General features: G+C 42.2%; 1 protein-coding gene across 1 annotated transcript; it reads left to right on the top strand.

Moving 5' to 3' along the window:
* Positions 1-1,802: 1,802 nt before the first annotated feature.
* On the top strand, positions 1,803-23,274 carry usp33 (ubiquitin specific peptidase 33). Its single transcript, XM_061084199.1, has 24 exons — positions 1,803-1,936; positions 5,162-5,260; positions 5,432-5,485; positions 5,632-5,694; positions 8,377-8,526; positions 8,841-8,949; positions 11,744-11,813; positions 13,072-13,185; positions 13,396-13,474; positions 15,316-15,760; positions 15,873-16,013; positions 16,620-16,735; positions 17,507-17,679; positions 17,783-17,853; positions 17,935-17,968; positions 18,082-18,127; positions 18,236-18,416; positions 18,574-18,700; positions 18,816-18,985; positions 20,100-20,181; positions 20,309-20,417; positions 20,998-21,100; positions 21,801-21,869; positions 22,001-23,274. The coding sequence occupies exons 2-24, from the start codon at positions 5,177-5,179 to the stop codon at positions 22,153-22,155; spliced, it is 2,745 nt and encodes a 914-aa protein (XP_060940182.1). The 5' UTR covers positions 1,803-1,936; positions 5,162-5,176; the 3' UTR covers positions 22,156-23,274.
* Positions 23,275-23,301: the final 27 nt, after the last annotated feature.

Below are 23,301 nucleotides of genomic sequence, written 5' to 3'. Positions count from 1 at the left end.
CAAACCAACTCAAAGATCGATGTTTCGTCACACGGTGTGACCTTGGCGTCAAAGTTTGGTTACACACTATCAAAAATTCGACCATGAATCCTTTGATGCCGACAACAAACTACTCCACTCCTGCAGTGACAGCATCAAAGGATTCAACAACGCATTAAAGCCCTCAAATTCTCACCAAAGCACGTGCTCGGGCCCATTGTAATGTTATAATATAATTTAATATATATTATATAAATTATATTTTGTGATAATACTTACAAACTGTCCACAGTATATAAAGTGGACTAATGTACGATCATTTGACCGGTGCCTTCAAGCTACTTTGCATAATTCAAATGAGGCTGAGTCTACACATGGGGCGTTGGCTTCCTCAGTTTTAATGTTTCTCTTGCAGCCAAGTTGTGAATTTGTCCTCAACAGTTAAAAAGAGGACAAGTTTATGTTGTATTTTTAGTGTAGGTTTTTGCATATCCAAATACTGATGGAGCTTTTATTATATATGCTATTATCTTATAATAATATGTTGTATAATATAATTCACATTCTTAAGGTCCATATACATGGAAGGATACATCCCAGGACCACTGTGCAAATGTTTTGGGCTCTAAAAGTAAAGTGAGGCTGCTTTCAGTTACTAGAGTTACTGATAAAAACCTTTCCTTGATTCAAGTGCTAGAGAAATTAGAGAAATTCCTCAGATTAATAGTTAGAGAGTTAAAGTCCCCCCCCAAATATCCTTTATTTATCAATTCACATCATACAATGTGCACTAAAAGAATTATAACCAGAACATATAACATTATATCATATAAAATCATATCATATAATATCGTATCGCATCATATCATATCATATCAATACAGCTCGACTACAGCACAGATGCATTATATCCTCAATGTTAAAGGTTCATTGTGTATGAAGTTGCATATTGCAGCTGAACACCCCTCCCCTCACCCTCCCCTTCCAAACATGAAAGAAAACCTTTGGTGACCTTCTCTTGTCATAAAAACTCAAACAGTTTTTAGTTTGTTCATTCTGGGCTACTGTAGAAAACATGGTGACCCTTGTGGAGAGGACGTGCTCCTGGTGTAAATATAAAGTATTTCAATATAAAGTATTTAAATGAAAAATGTTAATTCTAGGGTAAAGAAAACCACAACGCAATGAAACCCACTAGTGGAAACATCACTAGGATTATTTTATATTCAATTTGTGACAACAGATCCCTTTCACCTAAATCTGACCCTGGACCTTCAGAGGAGCTGCATCAACACTTCTATGTTCCTAATAAACGGCAAAGTTGAACTTCAACGTAAAATTAACTTTCAGTGATGCAGTATATATTAGTTAATGTATTATTTGCACTTTTATAAATTCTTCAATAAATCATTTCAGGCAGTTTTGATCATTACTTGTACTTTTGTGCTGTTCCATATCCACTGTCACTTTAGAATAAATAAACCTTTAAATACATATATTTTTAAATATAGAAAAAGCTGTTTATTCAAAGTATAAATACGCAAATTATGTTTAGTAATATTCCAGACCTATGTTGGTTATTTCACATTAGTCTCATTGCTATAATACACATTTACTACGCATGTTTTGAAGCGTAATTAATATCTCATAACCAGTTCGAAATAACCGATCTCATTGTGACACCATATCAATATAATTATACATAAGCATGAATGGATTCAGTATGAAATTAGATATTTGCAGCAGGTTTAAATGACCTTTTATTTTATTGGGGTCTCCACACCGGAAAGGGGGCGGAGCCAGTTGTAACGTTAGCAACCACGCTGAGCGACGGTGATCGTTGAACGTGAAGGATTCCTCCCCAGAGAAATGTCTCCGACCTCCGCCTGAATCTGTCTCCTGCCTCCCCCCCTGTCCCCGAGCTCCATCAAAGCCTCTGCGTGTCCCTGTCCTGCAGGTAAGACCACCCACAGAGACCACCCGGGTGTCGAGTGTGTTTCCCCCGCAAGCTGAGCTGAGCTGATCGGGTAGTAGTAGTGCACAGCTAGCCTGTTAGCATCCAGCTAGCATGACCACTGACGAGGTGGTGGTCGGTGGTTATCTATTCTAACCCCCCTCCCGGTGGTGTCTTATGAAGCCGGACCCCCTCCACCACGACCCCCGGGGGGCTGCTAGCGGGGTTGTAGCCTGCGTGTGGAGCAAAACCACCCGTTACGTGACCGGGCATTAGCCTGGATGCTAATGCTAGCATGCTAAGGGTTGCTAGCCGGGGGCTGTGACGCTGTCAGCGCCTCGCCTGCTTCTGACAGCTCGGTGTGAGCAGCGGAGGCCGGAGCTCCACATCTGGATCCGGCCCCGGCTACTCCACCTCTGGATACCCCGGGTACATATCTCCTTAACCCGGGTGGGATATTTGTTTTCCCCCTGGAATACGTCCCCTTGTTGTTTTTTAAGACCTTCAAACTGCCGAGGTAACGTGACGTTGGTTTTAAACATAACGGCTAATGGGCTCCTTGCTAATCAACGCATCGAAGGCACTGGGATTTGACGTTTTATTGTTTTTTTACTGTGTTTATTATATATATGAGTGTTTCAGCTGCTTCACTTCCTTGTGATCCGGGATAATGCTGCATCATATCGGGTTCATTCCCACTGGTCTGCCCCACCCTGACCGGCTGTACCACCGCGGTGTGCAGATTCAAATCCCACACTGTGTTGTCGTTGTAATCACAATCGTTGTGATCGTGTGTGTTGTGGGGACAGAGAGAGGATGAGGATGGTGTGTGATGAAGATGATGATGATGATGAGACACTGATTTGTCTTGGCCTGTCCGCCGGAGGCTCCCCAGTGAAACCACCGGGTAATCCCAGTTCCCTGGTGCGTAGCCCCGCTGGGATCCTAGTGAGTTTGTTGACCTTTCGAGCCTCCACCAGGGAAGCAGCCTGGTGAAACCTGTGTGTGGATCTCTGTGGGTTCGTTGACTTTGTGTAAGAACAGTCTGATAAGATAGTTTTCATTATGAGTCTCGTAGATGGTGATCAGATGAGGAAACACGTGTGTTGAGTTGTGTAACACTGGCCTTGAACTTGACTGAGGATTGACGTCTTCCTGTGTGAGCTGTCCTTAGGGAGCTCCTTCATCTTTACAAGGTTATTCTCCTCATTAGTTGTTTGTGAAACAGTAGAACATATTTAAAAATGACCATCAAAATATCCTGAAGCACAAGGTTATGTAATTAAACTTCTTGTTTAACTCCACCAACATCACACATCTCAAAATATTAAAAATACCACAATGTAAGAGCAAAAAACCCAGCAAGTCTGTAAAGCGGCCTCTTCAAATGTTTAGTTTTTGTTGACGTCTTTGCTCTAATACATTTCTTGAATGATTTGCTGATTGTCAAAATAGTTGCGAGCTACTTTTCTTTTGATTGATTGACACATTTAAATATTGCAGCTCTATTCAGTGCTTTGTGTCTGCATTCAGTTTAATGTCTGGACCCCTGAGTTAAATCAAAAATCATCACAAACTATCACATTATCAACCACAATCATACAAACATGTGATGTCTCAGCACTTCTCCCGTATCCAGCTGTCTCACATGTTTGCTGTTAAGCCGGCCCTGTGGTCTAAAGTAGGTTGGAATGTCGTGACTCTCTCGGGGCAAGTGGTATTTAGGACGTTGGCGTGGTTTAAATATGCTGAATCACAGTAGTGAGCTGCTGTCATCGTGACACTGACACCTGAACACCTGGTTGAGCGCCTGAATGTCAGGGAGCAACCTCCAGCCAGAACCTCACAGGCTGTATCCACGTTTAATTATTTATTTATTTTACGGCAACAGGCTCATTGTTATTACAAGTTTCAGATCTGCAGCGAACTCAGCCGGGGAAAGGCAATAGTCGTTGAGATCGATAAGGGTTATTACACTTTTAGGATAGTATCAATAAAAAGTGAATTATTAACTGATAAAATCACCACGTCCTCTGTCACTCTGCATGTAAATCCCTTTGCTCCCCTGAGGCTGAACTGAGAGTGAGCCTGGTTCCTCGAGTGGAGGAGATCGGACCGCAGACTTCCCAAGAAGCCTGATTCTAGAAAGCACCAGTGGTTGAGTCTAATCCTAATGTACAGGGCGTCCCAGCTTCCTCTTTCCATGCACACTGAAAAACAGAAGTGCAACAGGGGATGATGTTGTTCTCAAGGAAGGGTTAGGGGGAATTTTGCTATATATATATAATCAGCATGCTACAGATATGGCCATTATAGCTGTTATACGTCATGCATTATCATAATCTGTTACAGTGGGTTATGGTAGATTTTAAGAATGTATCATCCCAAAGGCTTCTAGCCACAACTGGAAAGATATCCGTCTTCAGTTTTCTGTACATAATCTGTATTTCTAAGGTAAAAGAGCTAAAGAGCTAATTGGCACATTTATATCCTGATTTTGTGTTTAATTCTTCCAACATTTCTGCCCCTCATCATGTGGACTGACTGCAGCAGCAGCAGAGGATGAACACAGAGTTGTTTGCTGGCTGCCTTGGACTCTGCAGCATTTTCTGCTCTGCTGGATTAAATGTCCCCATTTGACCACCAGCAGCGGAAATGGAGAGTGACTATAAAACAAAAAAAATCTGCATCACAGGTCATTGTTGAATTTAATTTTACATTTCTTGCCGTCGAAATTGATTAAATCCGTTGTCGTATGAAGATACATGTTTCTAGAATCGCAATTTTCTCTCTTTGTCAATAAGCTTGTTGTAATTACTCGGCCTTTGTTTGCAGAATGTTTGTTCCCCGTTCAATTATTTGTGTTGGCTTGATTTCCCTGCCATGTCAGCACTAAAAACCTTAATGACCCAACTATTCACACGCCGCCGCTGCTCCGAGTTGTTGACAGCCGTGGTGTGATGTGCTGCTTGGCGTGTCAGGGGCAGATAATAAGAGGAATTTGTTAGCGGTGCTGTTATGGAAAAACATGTTGTGTGGCGCCGACTCGAGTTACAAGCGGCTGTTCTTCTTGTCCTCTGCGCTGTTCCTTGGTTGTGCAGCGTCTCCTGTCGCTGTATCAAGTGTCTAATGTGGCGCTGATAAACCTTCTCATAACAGGAAGTCACCTGACCCAGAATGTCACCTCTTCCAACAGTTTGTGTCTCTCTGTGTCTCTCTCTGTCTCAGACCTGTGGGTGAGCCATGCCACTGGTGTCCAACTGTGACTGCCCCCACCTGGACTGTGTGGGGGAAATCACAAAGGAGGAACTCATTCAGAAATCCCATGTGAGTGACCCTGCTCTTTTTAAAAATCACATATTTAATATCACTTCACCAAGTCTGAATTTGACACAGATATGCTTTGGTTTCCTGTCTGGTGAAGTCTGATGCTCTCTCTCTGATTTCAATTTCAAAGTAACGTGATTCTTACCCGAGTGTCGCCTCTTTCTTTTCTAGGGCCAGTGTCAGGACTGTAAAGTTGGAGGACCAAATTTGTGGGCATGTTTGGAGGTAAGATAAAGTTAAGATAAAGACAAAGATAAAGATAAAGATAAAGGTAGGACAGTTTGAAATATAACGCACTAACACTTTGCTTCCCACAGGAATTGTAATTTTTAATACCTCGGTTTCTCCATCCTTTGTTTTTTCCCCTGCAGAATGGCTGTGCGTATGTAGGATGTGGAGAATCTCACACTGACCACAGTACGGTCCACTCGCAGGTAGGAGATTGGAGAACTTACTCATTGCCTTTCAGCAGGAAAAAATGATAATTCATTTATAGAAAAGAGAGAAGAAGGGATCGGTCTTGTATGTGATACTGAATAATACAAAAAAAAGGATGTAACCCAAAGAGGAGAGGAGGTGTAAGGAGAGAAGCAGATGAGGCACAGATGTGAGTCCAGGACAGGAATACCACTTCATAGTCCCCGGAGCTTTGACTTGAAATAAAAACAGCCTCCAGCAACGCTTTATTTTGAAAGTTTTCTCTCCATGATCAAAAAGCCTGCACGTGCATCTTTTAGCTTTTTGAGGACATGCATTGTTAAAAACCATCAAGGCAACACCGTGTGCCTACCTCTCCACATTCAGTGCCGTTTCAGCAGTGGATCATCTATTATTAATTGCCATTCCTCTGGGAAGTGGGGGAGATACACTGGTTGTTACAGGTCCATGGTTACAGTATCTGCCCCCACTGACTTCTCTAAAGCTCTACTCAGCCTCCAGTGTTCTCAGCGTTGACTCGGGCTTCTCCTGCAGCCAAGTCGGGTTTGGACGAAGTGAAGGAGACAAAAAGCAAACATGTAATTTGCTCTTCTTATTAGCATCTGCACAAACGCTCAAAGCGTTGTCGGTAAAGAGCCGGTTTGAGTGCAGACCTTCTCAGAAGCAGAGCTCTTAACCCAGATATCGGATACAGAACATGCTGGTAAAGACGTTTAATCCTAGCAGGCTCATTTTAAAATGATATCACAGGGAACATGATATCTGGAGCCTTCTCTGGGATACCTGCCTGTGCAGCCTGACAACCGCCTTTTGTGTTCTTCCAGTGGCAGCCATCGTTAAATCTTGCAAGAATAAAGGCCACGCTTACTTAGTGCTCTGAAGGCCCTGAGGGGAGGGAAACATTTTAATCTCTTTACTGAGAACGACTCGGATCGGAGTAGAAGTTCTAATACATGGGAATTAGGGCCACTGCTATTCAAACTATGAACTTAAGTATTATGAGTAAATAAGAGGTTATAAGCATAAACTGGGTCAGCTATAGTTAGAAGAAGCTCCACTTCTATGCTTAGAAAATGGGACACATAGTTAGTAATTCTGCAAAGATAGTGTTTCAAGTATCATTATGCACCGAAACCAACTTCTAAAGCAAATTCAATTAAATGCAAACTTTGCAAATCATTCTTTGAGGTTACCACAGACAATTTGTTTTCAGGCTTTTTGTTTTTCCTCTTAAAATATCACATATGTTGACTGTTAATTTAGCAGTTTTACAAGCATTTGAATAATAAGGACAGTGCACATCTGTGTTTCTATTTAAGTTTGGTCACTAAGGGCCAGAGGGGAGCATTAATGGTTTGTTTTGCATAAATTGTACGATCTTCACCAATTCATCAAACCAGACTTGAAATTAATTGCCATGAAGTATCACTATCAGAGCCACACACTCTTCATTGTAATACAACACATCGAGCTAGTCAAACATCCTCTAAGACCGATAAATCCAGCCGGTTATTAATTCCCGTATCTGCTGCACTTCCCTTCATAAATGATTGAAACTGGGGAAGTTTCATGGTCTGGTGTGTTCCCTCAGCCCACCCGGCTCTGCTCTGCCCCTCTGTGTGAAGGCTTACGCAGCCTTGATGAATAATGTAGAGTCTGCTGGTCGGAAGCTGCTCACGTTCAGGTTCCTGTCGACCTGCCAGGCCGCTGGTGTTTGTCACAGCAGCACCGGGTCAGCAGAACTCGGCCGTTTCCCCACAGCAGCAGAGGTCTGCACTAGTCTGTTGACAGAAAATTATTTAATTGATTTTCTTGCACAACTACTAAAAATGGCCTGGTTCCAGTATCTGTGTTGCAAGGTTTCTCCTTCTTCTGATTAGACAGTAAAGTGAATATCTTTGGACCTTTGGTACGATTAAACAGGTAGTTTAAAAATAAATGATCAATTTGAGACCCTTGGCCAAATCATCAGCACTAATCTGCAGATTTGTCATTAAAATAAAATAAAATTACTGCACTTATTTGGTTTGCAGGTTAGGCTTATATGTGCAATACCAGCAATATCCACAAATGTCAGCTATAATTATTAATTTATTTGAACATAAAGGTTTTATTACTGTAAATAAAGCAGCAACATTTGTCAAATGTCCATATGTAGAGTTTCAGTGCTGCTGCAGTAGACATTTTTCTTTCCAATATTATCATAATAAACTCTTATACCACTGAAGTAAGTGAGCTGGTTAGGCTTATATGTGCTACTGTTTTCTCTTCTGTTTTAAATAGAATTTTCAGATTTGTAGTCCTTTTATACACTAATCTTTTCTGTAAAGTGTGTATTTATTCTGTCAATCACAAGATGTATTTGGGCTGAAAACTTGCATTGTGTTTCAGTGTTAGCGTTTTGTTCAGCCTGTTTGCTGAGCCACAATTTGACCTTAGAGCAGTCACACCTGCTGTGTATCTGTTATATAAGAGCCAAAGCAACAGGTACTAATGAGATACTGATTGGAAGATTGTGTTTCAGATTCCAAAGCTTCATGTTGATAACGAAGTGCCCACGTGCCTTATCATCTGCTCTGGGATAAATATTAACTGTCTTTTTGTTTCGCTTTGTTTACACTGTCTGATATACGTCTTTTCACCAAACGTTTTTTCTCTTTTGATAACTCTGTGTGCAGGAGACGCGGCACAACCTGACGGTGAACCTGACCACGCTGCGGGTGTGGTGCTACGCCTGCGGCAAGGAGGTTTTCCTGGAGCGCAAACTCGGCCCGCACTCGCCCCGCGCCAACAGCAAGCCCCTCCCCCCTCTACAGAGTGCAGGCCAGGTGAGAGCACACTCCCATCTATTTAGTACACAAACGATTATATTATATACACAGCTTAAAGGCGAAAATATATTGACTTACTTTGTCATAAGCCGGTTTGAAGATAAACAACAAGAAGCAGCATGGTGGTTTTCTATTTTGCAGTCTGTGATGTTTGAATAGAAAGGTTTACGTTTGCATGTTACTACACTATCACTCAGTTACATAACCGTGTCCTCGGCTGTCATACTGACTCCCAGTCAAGTTGTACTGTTATTCATTTACCGGACAATACATTTTTATGATGAGGCTGTCGTGTGTTGTCGTTCCTCCAGGATGGCAGCAGGGCCCCTGGGAGCCCCACCTCTCTGAGGGTGCCCCCTAATGGAGGCTGTGAGGACCTGGACATGGAGACTGAGGAAGAGGAGGACCCGCGTGCAAGAGGTGAGTTTACACAGAGGAAGTTATGAGCCTCATAATAACACGAATGGTACAAGCTAAAATGCTTTTATAACATATCAAGAATGAGATTATTGTATCATCAAAAATCAAACAACCAGATCAATGTCTATATTATCCACTGGCATGCAGCATTTTATCGTCTTGCTATCAATTACAATACCGCAAACACAATACCAGCTATTTTCACAAATGTCAGATATAATTATTAATTTATTTGAACATGAAGGTTTTATTACTGTAAATAAAGCAGCAACATTTGTTAAATGTCCATATGTAGAGTTTCATTGCTGCTCCACTAGACATTTTTCTTTCCAATATTATCATAATAAAATCTTATACCGCTGAAGTAAGTGAGCTGAGTAAAATGTTATCTCTCAAAGTGTGACAGAATTCAAATTGAAAACCCTCAGACACAGGAGCTCGGTAATCAGCGGCTGCTTCAGTTCAAAGAGAAGCTTGTGGTTGAATTTAATAAGATCAGTAAATGGTTGCATGGAGGTGAGTGTTTTTAAAAGACGCTGACACACCAGGCAGACTTCAAAGCAGGAACTGACGCCTCGAGTCTTGTGTTGAAAGTTGTTCTTGAACGCACCGCAGAGACCCCCCCCCGTCAACATCGGGAAGCATCACCTGGAACACAGACACGTGACTCCAGTCTGCTCCTGTGCAGCTCACACTTGAGTGCTGAGAGCTTCTGTCCCACCGGAATTAAGATTAAGATTAAGATATATTTATTTGTCCCAAACACATGCACAGACATGCACACTCATGCAAGGAGGGAAATGTAACCTCTGCTTTTAACCCATCTGGTGCAGAACACACAGAGCAGTGGGCAGCCATGTACGGCGCCCGGGGAGCAGATGTTGGGGGAGTAAGGTGCCTTGCTCAGGGGCACTAGACAGGGTAGAGAATCCTCTTGGATTTTTGGACAGATCAATCCAGGTTCGTCTTTTTGTTGTTTCTCCGTGGAGTCGAACCAGAGACGAACCAGAGACCTATTCTGCCTGTAGTCCAAGTTTCGGCCACTAGTCCACCGCCTCTCCCACCGATGCAAATAATGTTCTCAAACACAGCGAGACTCGCACCGGCCTCACCGTTCTGGACATATGTTCTGTTGAACCTCACGCGGTGCAGCTCACGGTTTGGCAGCAGTCGCCGCTTTTGGTTATTTTCGGAACACGGATCATATGATTAGGCGGCGGAGTAATTGGGCTTGGTGAGAGTAACGTCTGGTCATGTGAAATCAGAGTTTTCTAACTGTCAAAGCCAAGGTGCTGCGTGAGGTGAAAGGGACGCTCGCCTCACTCCTACTGGGACTCGGCTGATTTTGATCCATTGTGGTCAACGACCGGCGCTGCAGCAGCGGCTGTGACACTTGCCTCATGCAGGGCAATTAAGGACTTTTCAGTCTGACTGCTGCTTCCTACCGAGTCAGAGTTCAGCAAATTTTTAACTTCTACAGCAGAAGTGATCCCCGTATTTTTAGATCCGGTCTGACCTCCAGCGTCCGAGCAGACGATTATCCCCTAGTGTCTCTCACGAAATAAATCCTCTTAGGAGAAGAAAGAGTTGCTGCTTCTAACTAGAGAACTTGCCTGAGAATCGTCACATTTTAAAGTTTTTTTACAGTAACAAGGATATTTGTAGGGACACGCATGGCTAGTTTACAAACAGGACCTGATCAGAGCTAATATTTAGCTTAACTAACTTTACTGACTCTATGGAAACAGGATACTTCCTAATCGTAGGAGCAGGAGAAGATAGATAGATAGATAGATAGATAGATAGATAGATAGATAGATCGATAGATAGATAGATAGATAGATAGATAGATAGATAGATAGATAGATAGATAGATAGATAGATAGATAGATAGATAGATAGATAGATAGATAGATAGATAGATAGATAGATAGATAGATAGATAGATAGATAGATAGATAGATAGATAGATAGATAGATAGATAGATAGATAGATAGATAGATAGATAGATAGATAGATAGATAGATTACTTAATTCATCCCCGAAGGGAAATTAAGTCGTCATAGCAGCCGGTATATTTGAATACAATGAAATACAATACAATAGAAAAAAATAAAAAATATTGAGGTAGAAAGAATAAAAAACAGAAACACAAGATAAATAGGTAGATAAGGTGCAGTGGCAAGATGATGGTAATAGTACTGATGATATGATGGTAATGTTATTGTTAGACAGTATATAAAAATAGTACAGTATATATAGTATATAATATAACATAATATATATTTATATATGATAGTAATTACACCAATATAATAGCAGTATATAGTAATAGTGGCAGCAACAGTATATATAATAATAATAGTAAATATAATAATAATAACATGTACACATGTATAAATATGTGTATATAGACTTATATATACAAAGAGTATGATATAATATGATATGATATATAGTAGAGGTATAAATATAAGTATTTGACTATACAATAGATAATATAATATACTATGAGTGTAAGAATATGTAGACAGAATGTGCAAAAGGCATTAATATTAACAGCTGTGTTTTGTCTGACGTGATGGATCACTTTTCTCCGCTTTACTCGGGGAAAACAACTTTTAAATCCATCCGTCATAGAATACACCAGACCGCCACCTTCTCTGCTCCCATTGTTAAATATTAATATAGAAATGGGAGGGGTTGTCTAACTAATGTGAGCGGTTCCACACTCGCACAGGGTTTGGTGAGCGTCTTGTTTCAATTTCCTCTGTGTGTTTGTGTGTCCCTCAGGCCTGACGGGGCTGAAGAACATCGGGAACACCTGCTACATGAACGCTGCCCTGCAGGCGCTGTCCAACTGGTGAGACCTGGTCCTCTGTTTATCTGTCCCTCTGTCCCCTCTGTCAACACATCTTCTCCACGTCCCCCCCTTTCTCCGACTCTGCTCTTCCTGACGCGCTTCTCCTCAGTAGCCATTTGCTTCTTTTTTTTATTTTTGTATTTTAATTCCCCGGCCGCCTGCGACCGGTCGACTGTGAGAAACGACCGTGGCTCCGCTCGTTTGGGAGAGTGACGGCGGAGTGAGAGTTGCTGCAGTGCACCATTTGAGATGGCAGAAATGGCCTTTTGTGGATCCCTGTAGGGTCTTCTGTTACAAATGAACACCAACTCTTTCCCCATCTGCTCTGCTCTCTCTCACCTCCTCTTTCTGTGACTCCCTCTCTCCCCCAGTCACCCTCGTTTCCTTTTTGCTGTTTACTGAATTGCAGATATCTGATTCAGTCTTTTTGATTGGATTGTCGGCGCGGGCACTTAAACTGTGACTCTGCAGCCACGTACAAAACTGTGTAATTGCTTACTTCTTGTCTCGTACTTTTTTCTACTCAGAAGCTGCATCTTTTTTTTTAAATTTTGTATTAAACTGATGAGGCCTCGTCTGGATTCAAGCCTAATGGAGAAAGATGTGGGTCAAAATTTGCAATCTAAATCACATTCCAGAAATAGGAGAAAGTGAGTCACGCAGCTGCAGAAGGAGGGACCTCTTCTGAATCGGCACTTTCATGTCTCTTCTGTTTGAACGCTGCTTCTTGAACTCGCTGTCGGGTCATTAATACGTTTGAAGGACGTTGCTCTCGCCAAGGGAGAGGAACACTCTCTGCCTTGTTCCTCCTGTAGTTTGTCTCTCTTTCTCTGGCAAATTCCGCTCTGCATCCATCAAACAGAATCTCATCAGCTGTTTCTCTTTATCAGCGATTCCCAGTGAACTGGAAGGTTTCCCACTCTGCAAGTGAAATAAAACAAAAGGAAAAATACAGCACTATGTAGAAATGAGGAACTGGATCTGGATTTCCATTTGAGCATTTTCATGCTTAGTGAATATGATAGAAACAAAATACCAAACTTAAAATGATTAGCATTTGTACTGGAATCAAAGGCAATTATAATAATTGTGCACACTCTCATACTTCAACCATTTATATTGTGTTCTCTTCTTAGATTATATTTAGGTTTTGGGGGAAAATTACCTAATTATAAGCTTTTTCATAATAAGAAACAACTCCTCAGTCAAACATGTTTAGTCCCCATGTGTGATAAGCCATTCCCTCTCTCCACTGCAGCCCGCCGCTGACGCAGTTCTTTCTTGAATGTGGCGGCATGGTGAGGACAGACAAGAAGCCCGCACTCTGCAAGAGTTACCAGAAACTAGTTTCAGACCTGTGGCACAAGAACAGGTCGGTGGTTTCTTTATGTTTTTCACTTTTTTAGTTGTTTTTAAAGTTAAAAGTACATACACATTTTCCCACAAGCCACAGCTTACTTCATAATTCATGAATAACATTGGATACAGTGTATAGATCATATTACTAAGTATTTTCCTCTCTATTATGATATTGTTTATGGCAGAACTTCTATTAACCAGGCTGTGTTTTCTCACATTTCAGACCCTCCTACGTCGTCCCAACCAACTTGTTCCAGGGGATCAAAGCCATAAATCCCATGTTCAGGGGATATTCTCAGCAGGTGAGTCATCACAGATGGTAAAATATACATGCAACACAAAGCATGCATATTCATTATGCACCGTAAATAAAACATGAACACGTTGACGGTGGGAAAATTCTGTTTGAAATTAGTAAATGTGAATGTTATACTGAAATAATGAGCTTTGAAACTGGTCGGTTTGTTGGTTGTTGTCTTATCCGTCATGATGTTTGTTTATAGTATGAAACACAAAATCGTGCTCGTCACTAAACTCTTTCCTCGAGTTTGACTTTGTGCTCCGCTGCGTTTATTAAGGGTCTAATGTCCAGACTCTAAAGTTGGCCCAGATCACAGAGTGGCTCTTTTTTTCTTTTCCACTCAATAACCCTCGATGCTCATTCCTTAACTGAAATGACATTCACTCCATCTCTAGCCACTCAGCCAGATAAACTTAAACCCTCTGCCCCTCTCTTCCTCAGAGCTGCAGACTTTTCATTCACACACAAATTCTCAATTTAAACGTAACTGTTTGATTTGATTCCAGAATCCTACGTTGTGCATATAAAGGATTTTAAAAGATGTTTTTTTTGCTACAGCACATCTCGTCTTTGTCCAGTGTCTGTAAATAAGGGATTTATACGCCTGACTGGTGAAACGATAAAAGAGCCTGTTTCCTCCCGGCTTGCCAGTGTTTATTCAGAGGAGTTAGCTGAGGAATATTCATTTGTCACGCTACGTTGGGCTTCACAGCCTTGGAATTAGCATTACTCTGAATGAAGTTAACATTCCAGGTCCTGGGAGAGGGGAGTTCGTTTGGTTTGAGCAGCAGATCCAATGTCTGAGGTTCATTAAGTTTGATCACACGTTCACGAGCAGTCGTTTTCACATTTCTGAGGCAGAACTGGGGTAAACAAGAAGAAGTGGTTCTTACTTGTGATCAGAAAGCAAAAGCTGTTTGTCAAACTTGATTATACGCAGGAAGAATTTGGGCTGTTTTTATACTTTATAGTTCTATACAGGAAGAAATTAGGAAAACTAACGCAATAAGACTGTACAGCTCATCTCCCTCTGTCAGAGCCACCATCACAGAACTGCACTAAATATACCTGTCTCCTTGAACTGTGTACCCTGTACAACACTCTGCTCCATATACTGGAACACTTACTTCACATCATATGTGATATGTGTTAATATAAACCATATTGATATTATATATCATTTTATACAATAATATTGTCTTTTGCACACTCTGTCTACATATTCTTACACTCATAGTATATTATATTACCTATTGTATAGTCAAATACTTATATTTATACCTCTACTATATATCATAGCTTATATCATACTCTCTGTATATTCTTTGTATATATAAGTCTATATACACATATTTATACATGTGTACATGTTATAATTATAATTATTATTATTACTACTATTATTATTATATATACTGTTGCTGCCATTATTACTATATACTGCTATTATATTGGTATAATTACTATCATATATAAATATATATTATGTTATATTATATACTATATATACTGTACTATTTTTTATATACTGTCTAACAATAACATTACCATCATATCATCAGTACTATTACCATCATCTTGCCACTGCACCTTATCTACCTATTTATCTTGTGTTTCTGTTTTTATTATTTCTACCTCAATATTTTTTATTTTATTGTATTGTATTTTATTGTATTCAAATATACCGGCTGCTATGACGACTTAATTTCCCTTCGGGGATGAATAAAGTAATCTATCTATCTATCTATCTATCTAACTAGTTCAGACATTTTTAACTCTTTGGAAGTAATGTGCCGTCCCAACTCACATTTATATAAAAACAAACTTGTTTCCGATCTCCAGGACTCCCAGGAGTTTCTGCGCTGCTTGATGGATCAACTCCACGAGGAGCTGAAGGATGTTCTGCCCGAGCCCTACGACCACTCCAACGGCATCACCGTGGACGACCACCGGGAGGAGGACCGCCACAGCCAGTCGGACAACGACTTCCAGTCCTGCGAGTCCTGCGGCAGCAGCGACCGCGCTGACAACGAGATGCACGGCGGCAACGTGCACGTGGAAGAGACCAACGAGGCTGAGATGCTGATTCCGGAGCAGGATGAGATCCAGGCCAACAGGGAGTGGCAGAAGGAGAAGAACATGATCAATGATCTGTATCGTGTCGGGCCTCATGGTGTCATGGGTGGAAGCTCTGGAGGGGACATGGACAAAGATGTTGACACGTCCACAGAGAACCCGCCTATTATCAGCAGCCAGGGAGCCATCAAGGTTCAGGGCAGAACATCAGGTAATTATAATGACGAGACGCGCTCCCTTGCACTCGCTGTTATATCACATTTTTCTTTCATTTAGCCAGTGCTAGTGGACAGATAAAGGATTAAAACTCTGCTTCCCTCTAGATTCCTTCCCAGACATCCAGATCTCCAACTCCACCAGACCTCAGAGTCCGGTCCCAATGGAGGGACACATTCCCAAAATCTCCTGCAGCCCCCCCAAAGCCTCCTCGGGCTGGCCCAGCATCAACCCTGCACATAAGAAAGGTATTTGTGGATAATCAGAGGAAGTCATTTCTATACTGAAAGCTTTGTTAGGGCCCGAGCACTGATCAAAGGTCAGGGAGGTCCCTATTGTTATTGTAAGGATTATTCTTCTTCTTCTTATTATTATTATTCAGGCAAATGAATTGGCTTTTTGAGGGCTTTAACATGCTCAACTTCTTACCAAAATTTGCAGAAAGTTAGAAAGTGGTGAAAATGTACGTATTCTGAAGGAATTTTCAATGGGCGTCGCAAAATGGCTCAACGGTGCCCCCCGAGACCCCTGGAACGTGTTCACATTGACCGGTCTTCACAAAAATCGATATACAGGTGTATCATGACCAGACAAACAAAAAAGTCTTCAGGTGCAATTGGAAAAACACAACAGGAAGCCTGCTATCTTGCATTTAGTGGCCATTTTGGCCATATTCCACATTTTTACTTTGATGCACTTGTACCAGGGTTTTCATCGGATCAACGTCAAATTGAGATGAGTGTCATCACAACAAGATGGAGATAAAAACTGACTGACACATTTTTTTTTAATTTGATTTGAAACCCTGCAAAGATTCCTTCTCACATCTTGTCCCCCTGTCTGACTTCCCACAGCAATGTCCACATTCTCTCCACCAAAGAACAAGCGGCAGAAGAAATACCGCAGTGTCATCTCCGACGTGTTCGACGGGACCATCGTCAGCTCGGTTCAGTGCCTCACCTGCGATCGGGTCAGTTCTCTTTACACACAACAGGAGTGTTTACAGGAACAGCAGCAAAGGAGACATTCAGGGTCCTTAAAGGGACTCTTACCTTTGTTGCATTTGAGAATTACAGCACATTCAAATCATCCCGCCTTCCTCCAATGCCCCACCCCCTCGTTCCCATCCGCGGTGTTTTTTTGAAGAAACTTTATTTACAAGCAGACTTTCAACCTACTGCCTCCGCGCACGCACGTGAGTTTTTGTTTACCAAAGCAATGGATTCGGTAAGTTATATACATTCACATGCCTTGATGACGCGGGCCCGAATGCGCCACAAGAAGCAGACGGAAAACCTGCATGTCCATGCAGCAAACAGACAGGTCTGTCGGCCAATAAGGTCCTTCGGTCCGAAGAATTTTATTGGTTGAAGTTTTCACTAAATATTATGAGAGTGAAATAGTTGTTTGTTTTTACTCCTGGTGGGTCTGTCTTGCATTTTAGAGTGTCATTACCTTATTAATACCAATTTAACCTTATCCAAAAAAAGTGTAAAAATGCAACAAAGGTAAGAGTCCCTTTAAGAAAGGATTTATTACTGGAAAGTCAATTTTGTTGCCTGGTTCTCATGTTCCTTTGCACTGCTGTTGTATTTGTTGGTCCTCTTTTGTTTCACATGTTGTGATATTTATGCAGAACTGAACATAATAATCCACTGCAAATCACCTTCAATCATATATAGACCCATTTCAAAATGTGGTTATTTTTCTAATGGCTGTGCATGTGTTGTGTGTGTGGCAGGTGTCTGTGACCCTGGAGAACTTCCAGGATATCTCGTTGCCCATCCCGGGGAAGGAAGACCTGGCCAAGCTCCACTCCTCCACCCACCAGACCTCCATGGTAAAGGCAGGCTCCTGTGGGGAAGCTTATGCACCACAGGGCTGGGTCTCGTTCGTCATGGAATACATCAAGAGGTGTGTGTGTGTGATATCAAGGCTATATTTATTTATGTTTTCACACCAGGCACTTATAGCCCTTTGCTCCCTTTGCTCAAAATCGGCTCTTGTTTGTGTTCAGTTGGTTCTGGGGTCCAGTGGTTACGCTACAAGATTGTCTTGCAGCTTTCTTCGCCAGAGATGAACTAAAGGGTAAGAGAGTGGGTGTAAATCTGTTCTGCCAACACAAACACTGAGACTGAAGCCTCTAAAATGCTGTTTGTTATTTTCCAGGAGACAACATGTACAGCTGTGAAAAATGCAAGAAGTGAGTAGAGCATTTTCGATGCCTTAAATACTAAACTGGACGACTCATTCCACATGAGTAAAAAAGGAAAATAAATGTAATGAATACCCGTTTGCTTTCTTTCTTTCTCTTAGATTACGAAACGGAGTCAAATTTTGTAAAATGCAAAGTTTGCCAGAGGTAACCGGACAACTCTGATACTTTGTATCAATAAAAACACAAAATCTGAATACTCCATGTTTTCCCAAACTGGATTTCTTAAAATACAATGTGTTCCTTTCGCTCCAGATCTTGTGTATCCACTTGAAACGCTTCCGACACGAACTGATGTTCTCCACCAAGATCGGCACCCACGTCTCCTTCCCGCTCGAGGGCCTGGACCTGCAGCCGTTCCTGGCCAAGGACAGCTCCGCCCAGACCACCAACTACGACCTGCTGTCAGTCATCTGTCACCACGGCACTGCCAGCAGTGAGTGGGCTCCGACTGGGGCGTCTGCCATCAGTTGGCACATCGGAGTGTCCTGCATTCATTAGCGTGCGGAGAAGAATTTCACTTGTACTTGTTATGTTTGTGAATGCTGCTCTAACGACATCACCCCCACCCCCCCCTCCCTGTCTAATCCCAGGTGGCCACTACATAGCCTACTGCAGGAACGATGCGAACAATCTGTGGTATGAATTTGACGACCAGAGTGTGACCGAGGTGTCAGAATCCTGTGTCCAGAACGCTGAAGCCTATGTGCTCTTCTATAAGTAAGTCCCCCAGTCCTCCCAGTGGCACCGGGCTGCTCTGATATTCATGACCTGCATCTTGCTTTTGATTACTCCGCTGCGACCGTGATTCATCTGTGCTCTGTTCCCGTCACAGAAAGAGCAGCGAGGAAGCGGTGAAAGAACGTAGGAGGGTGTCGGGTTTGTTCAGCATGATGGAGCCCAGCCTCCTGCAGTTCTACATCTCCCGCCAGTGGCTCAACAAGTTCAAGACCTTCGCCGAGCCGGGGCCTATTTCCAACGACGACTTCCTGTGTTCGCACGGAGGTATGCATGATGACACAGTTCTATTTCCTACTAACAACGCCCCAGAGGTCAGAGCGCATCCCTCTCCGCGCCTTGTGTCTAAACAGTTTTGGGGGAAAGATTGTGCTGGGACCCGTCTTATCACAGCTCTCGCTTTCATCCTGGACGGAGATTTTTTCACTTTGACAAAGACTGTAGAATATTCCCCTGACAACGTAGCAGACTTCAAAAGGGGTTTTTACTCCTCTCTGTGCAGATGATCCAAATTCCTCCTTTGAGAAGGGAAGAGGGAACGATTCTTGAAGGGTCTGTGCCATTCACGCTCTGTTCTTTTTCCTGTCCTCCATTCGTGCCAGAAATGATAGAGTTGAAATTGAAGTAGGGAAATGTGAATTTATAATAAAAGCAGTTGGGTCGCAGTGGCAGTAGAGAATGTGCTGATAGTGAAAAATAAGAACACACAGGTTCATTTTCCTCTTTGCAGCTCCGAGCACATAACACCCGGCTGGTTCGATTAGATCAGTGCAGTGAAACCAGGATCTTGCAGCAGTGGGGACTGTTGTTTCATTTTTCCGTCCGATTCGCAAAGTTTTTCAGCTTATTTCCACTTTCCTAACCAAGGCTGTTATTAGAAACATATATTTTGCTCCATAAGGCCTTGATCAGCGTCTGGCAGCGTTTCTCCAGGAGCGATTATTCGAATTTAGAGTGTTCTCAGAATGTTTCTTTAGTTTTTATACGAAGAAAAGTTTAGTATATTGTGAATGACTGCTACTAATGATTGGAATTATAGTTTTTTCTTTAGCATTTAAGCATCAGATTTGTGACATTATCTTTCCAGTTCCTCTGTGTTGAAGCAAAAATGCCACTGCTTCTTCTGCCTGCTCACATTTAGCTGCTTGGCTTTGTCCTTGTTTTGCCGTTTTTATTTCTTCCATGATTTCAGGATTTAAGGGCTTGAAAATGGGAACATTTAAAAAAAATCTATTTCAAAAAATGTAAATAGTTCAGCTTCTTGGCCTATTTATAATACAAATGACAATATTTCCGAAAGGGATCCATAACAAATGGGTTCCCTGGGACGTCTCTACACACAATTATTACCCTTTTTAAAAATGTTCAACTGTTCCATCAGGCGTTCCACCCAACAAAGCAACGTTCATAGACGACCTGGTGATCATGCTGCCGCAGAACGTGTGGGATCACCTCTACAGCAGGTACATACGGCATTAAACATTCTTCAGACCTCACATCAATCCCATTGCTCTCATATGTGTACGTACTATCATGTCCTTAGTTGTGATAATTCAATATGTGTCAGCTAATCCGGACCCATCTCCGCAGGTACGGGGGAGGACCTGCTGTCAACCACCTGTACGTTTGCCACACGTGCCAGGTTGAGATAGAGAAATCGGAGAAACGCCGCAAGTCGGAGCTGGACATGTTCGTCCGGGTAAGACTTTCAAAACCAAAACGTTTGTCAGCAAAAAATCAGGAGCAGCAACAGAAGCTTATAGTCAAATGCAGTTAAAAATGAGTGTTAGTGATAATTAGTCGTGTGTCAATGAGCCTGTGTGCAGCCGTCACTCATTGGCTATGTGCTGTATAGGATGTATTATTATCCAGTGTCATGTAACCAGTTGATAGGCTGCATGTGTTGGTGCTTGTCACCCCGGCAGGAGAGGAGAGGTGTGAGTCTGATGAAATCCTTATCATTAATGCATTGAGACAGATGCACGTTATTAGCTTCAGTGAGCAGTGAGCCAGGAGAGAAGGGATTGTGTCGATTCCAGGAAAGATGAATCTGGTGCTGTGCGGTGTTTACACTGTCCTTGATTGGAATAAGAAGCAGAGAGAATTGATTAGGCTTTTCCATCTCCTCTCCTGTAAATCCTTTAAACCTCACTTATTTTCTTTTTTTTTGCTCCCATCCCCCCCCCCCTGTTTCTCCTCCCCATCCCTTTTTCATCCTCTCTCCTCCCTCTTGTCTCTGCTGCTCACTCCTCCCCCATTTCCTCTCTCCCTCTCTGAAGTTGAACAAGGCGTTCCAGGAGGAGGAGTCTCCAGTGGTCATATACTGCATCAGCATGCAGTGGTTCCGCGAGTGGGAGGGCTTTGTCAAAGGAAAAGACAATGGTGATTGGACAGAAGTCTTTCCTTTCCAGCCCCAATCTGGTTTAAATGTCCTTTTAAAAAAAAAAACTCATTCTAACCCACTTTGAGAGTTGTAATTAAAAGTGGATTCCCTGTGATTGGTTGTGATGAACACGGCTGCTGTGATTTTTGTTCAAAGTACATTTATCTCATCAAACAAACGACACATGTGTCACATCTATACATTTTTCCGAGAAGGAGAGAACGGCAAATTATCTGTTTTACACGGGACATCCTCTCGTTACCAACAGCTCATGTTCAAAAGGAAACCGAGAAGTCCCGTTTCTTCTCTCGACTCATCTTCAAAGCCTTCGCCTCAGTCCCCTGAGTCCAGATTCCAGATTCCCTCCCGCTGCAGCAGAAGGAAGCTTCCAGTTTTTTACTTCATTTTTATTCCACTTGCTCTCGTTTTTTCCCCCCTTTCCCTCGCTTTGTAATGTCACATCTATTTATAACAGCTTCCATCTGGCACGTCTGCAAACGCCTGTGCTCCTCTGACTTCTGCTCCTCCAATATTTGTTTGCTTGCCGTAGCAAACGGGGGGGACAGGAAGTGCTTTAAACACGATCGCTCTTTAAAAAAACGATTTGAACACAATATAAATCTGAAATAAAGTGAAATAGGCATGTGTGTTACTGCTGTGAAAACTATGACGACTAATTGTCTTGTCTTCATCTTTAAGATCCGCCGGGACCCATCGATAATTCCAAGATAACAGTAAACAAGAACGGCCATTTAACACTCAAACAAGGTACTACTATTAAAATATGTTTTTTTTAATCTTCATTCAGGAATTGAAAGAAGTGGTTGTTGTGTGCTTTGAACCTTGGTGGATATCTGTGGTGTCTAAGTGTTTGTTCCACCCCCCCCCCGACCCTGCAGGAGCGGACTCGGGGCAGATCTCCGAGGAAACGTGGAACTTCCTCCACTCCATCTACACCGGGGGTCCGCTGGTGACGGTGCGGCCCAACGTACCCCACCACGAGGCCGAGTCGCAGTCGGAGGAGAAGATCGAGGTGGAGACTCGCTCTGTTTAAAAAAAAAAGAAAAGAAAAAAGCACTTGGGAGCAAACAGTGGAAAAAACATTTACGAAAATTAAAGCCTTTTTATTTTGCACTTGACTTTTATTTCAAAAGCATTGAAGCAAAGGACCTTAGCGGCCCCCGGGGAAAGCCTTTGACACCCGGCATGGAAGGAAAAATAACATGTCAAAACAAAAAAGAAAAAGGTTTGTCATTTTGTATATTAAATATGTAAAAAGAGCTCTTTGATTTCTATTAGCACTGTAGTATTCATGTTGCAGGTTGTTTTCAGAACCAAGCATTTTAAAGTCTGTGCAGCTAAAAATTCCACTGAATGCCATATGTCCTTTTTCTCTTCTCGACCAAATGAGCACATATTGTTTGTCCAAGTGTCTCGATGAATCACTATACATTGTCGCTGTACATATATCACACACGTTTCCTGTTGTACAAGAGAATGTTGTTGAGTGAATGGCGAGCGGAGCAAAAAAATGTGACAATTACCGTGAAGAAAAACCCCACGAGGTTATGAAGGGACTAAATACTGACTAGTCTCAGGTATGAATTTTGTGTTTTTGCACTGTTCTGTATGCGTTACAAATTGGCATGATCACACAAATGTCTGGTTTGTATGTGAATGTACCAGTACTGAAGGTGTGTCGGTCCGGATTCAGCACTTGGTTATTTATCAGAGAGAAGGGAGTGATTTATTAAGAAGTCGGTAGATTCATTTTTTCATTTTTCTTTTTGTAGAACAATAAGCAGCAGGCGGTGCGTCTGTTAAGAATGCATGCTTTAACACTCTGTCCCAGTTTAACATCACATGTAACTGCATGTACATACATAGCTGCTCGTGAAACATGCACGGTACTCCCCCACACCCCCACCTGGCTCTATCTTCACCGAATCAGCCAGAGAAATCACATAATCATCACCACAGGCCATCACCACCATCAGCAGCAGCATCTGATTAGTGGAAGGCATCATGTGTGTGTGTATGGGCTGCTGCTGATGGGGTGGAAACAGAAAGCTGAACTGTAAAAGCTGTAAAGTTTGTGCATATAATGGACGTCACTTGAGTAAGAGCCACCCTGATTTTTTTGCTGACACTATTAAAAAACTTAATGAAAACACCCTGTGGTCAAGTGAATTGTGTGCAC

This window comes from Limanda limanda, chromosome 13 (genome assembly GCF_963576545.1).
Source record: "Limanda limanda chromosome 13, fLimLim1.1, whole genome shotgun sequence".
NCBI classification, from domain to species: Eukaryota; Metazoa; Chordata; class Actinopteri; order Pleuronectiformes; family Pleuronectidae; genus Limanda; species Limanda limanda.
The sequence above is the reverse complement of the archived record's forward strand: the minus strand, read 5'-3'. Positions and strand labels throughout refer to the sequence as shown.

What these genes read in the sequence shown, in the direction of transcription:
- usp33 (XM_061084199.1), top strand. Translation starts at nt 5,177, where the DNA reads ATGCCACTGGTGTCCAACTGTGACTGCCCCCACCTGGACTGTGTGGGG. An exon ending in GGAGGACCCGCGTGCAAGAG is followed by an intron (nt 8,950 to 11,743) that starts GTGAGTTTACAC and finishes TGTGTCCCTCAG; the next exon opens with GCCTGACGGGGCTGAAGAAC. An exon ending in AAATGCAAAGTTTGCCAGAG is followed by an intron (nt 18,128 to 18,235) that starts GTAACCGGACAA and finishes CTTTCGCTCCAG; the next exon opens with ATCTTGTGTATCCACTTGAA.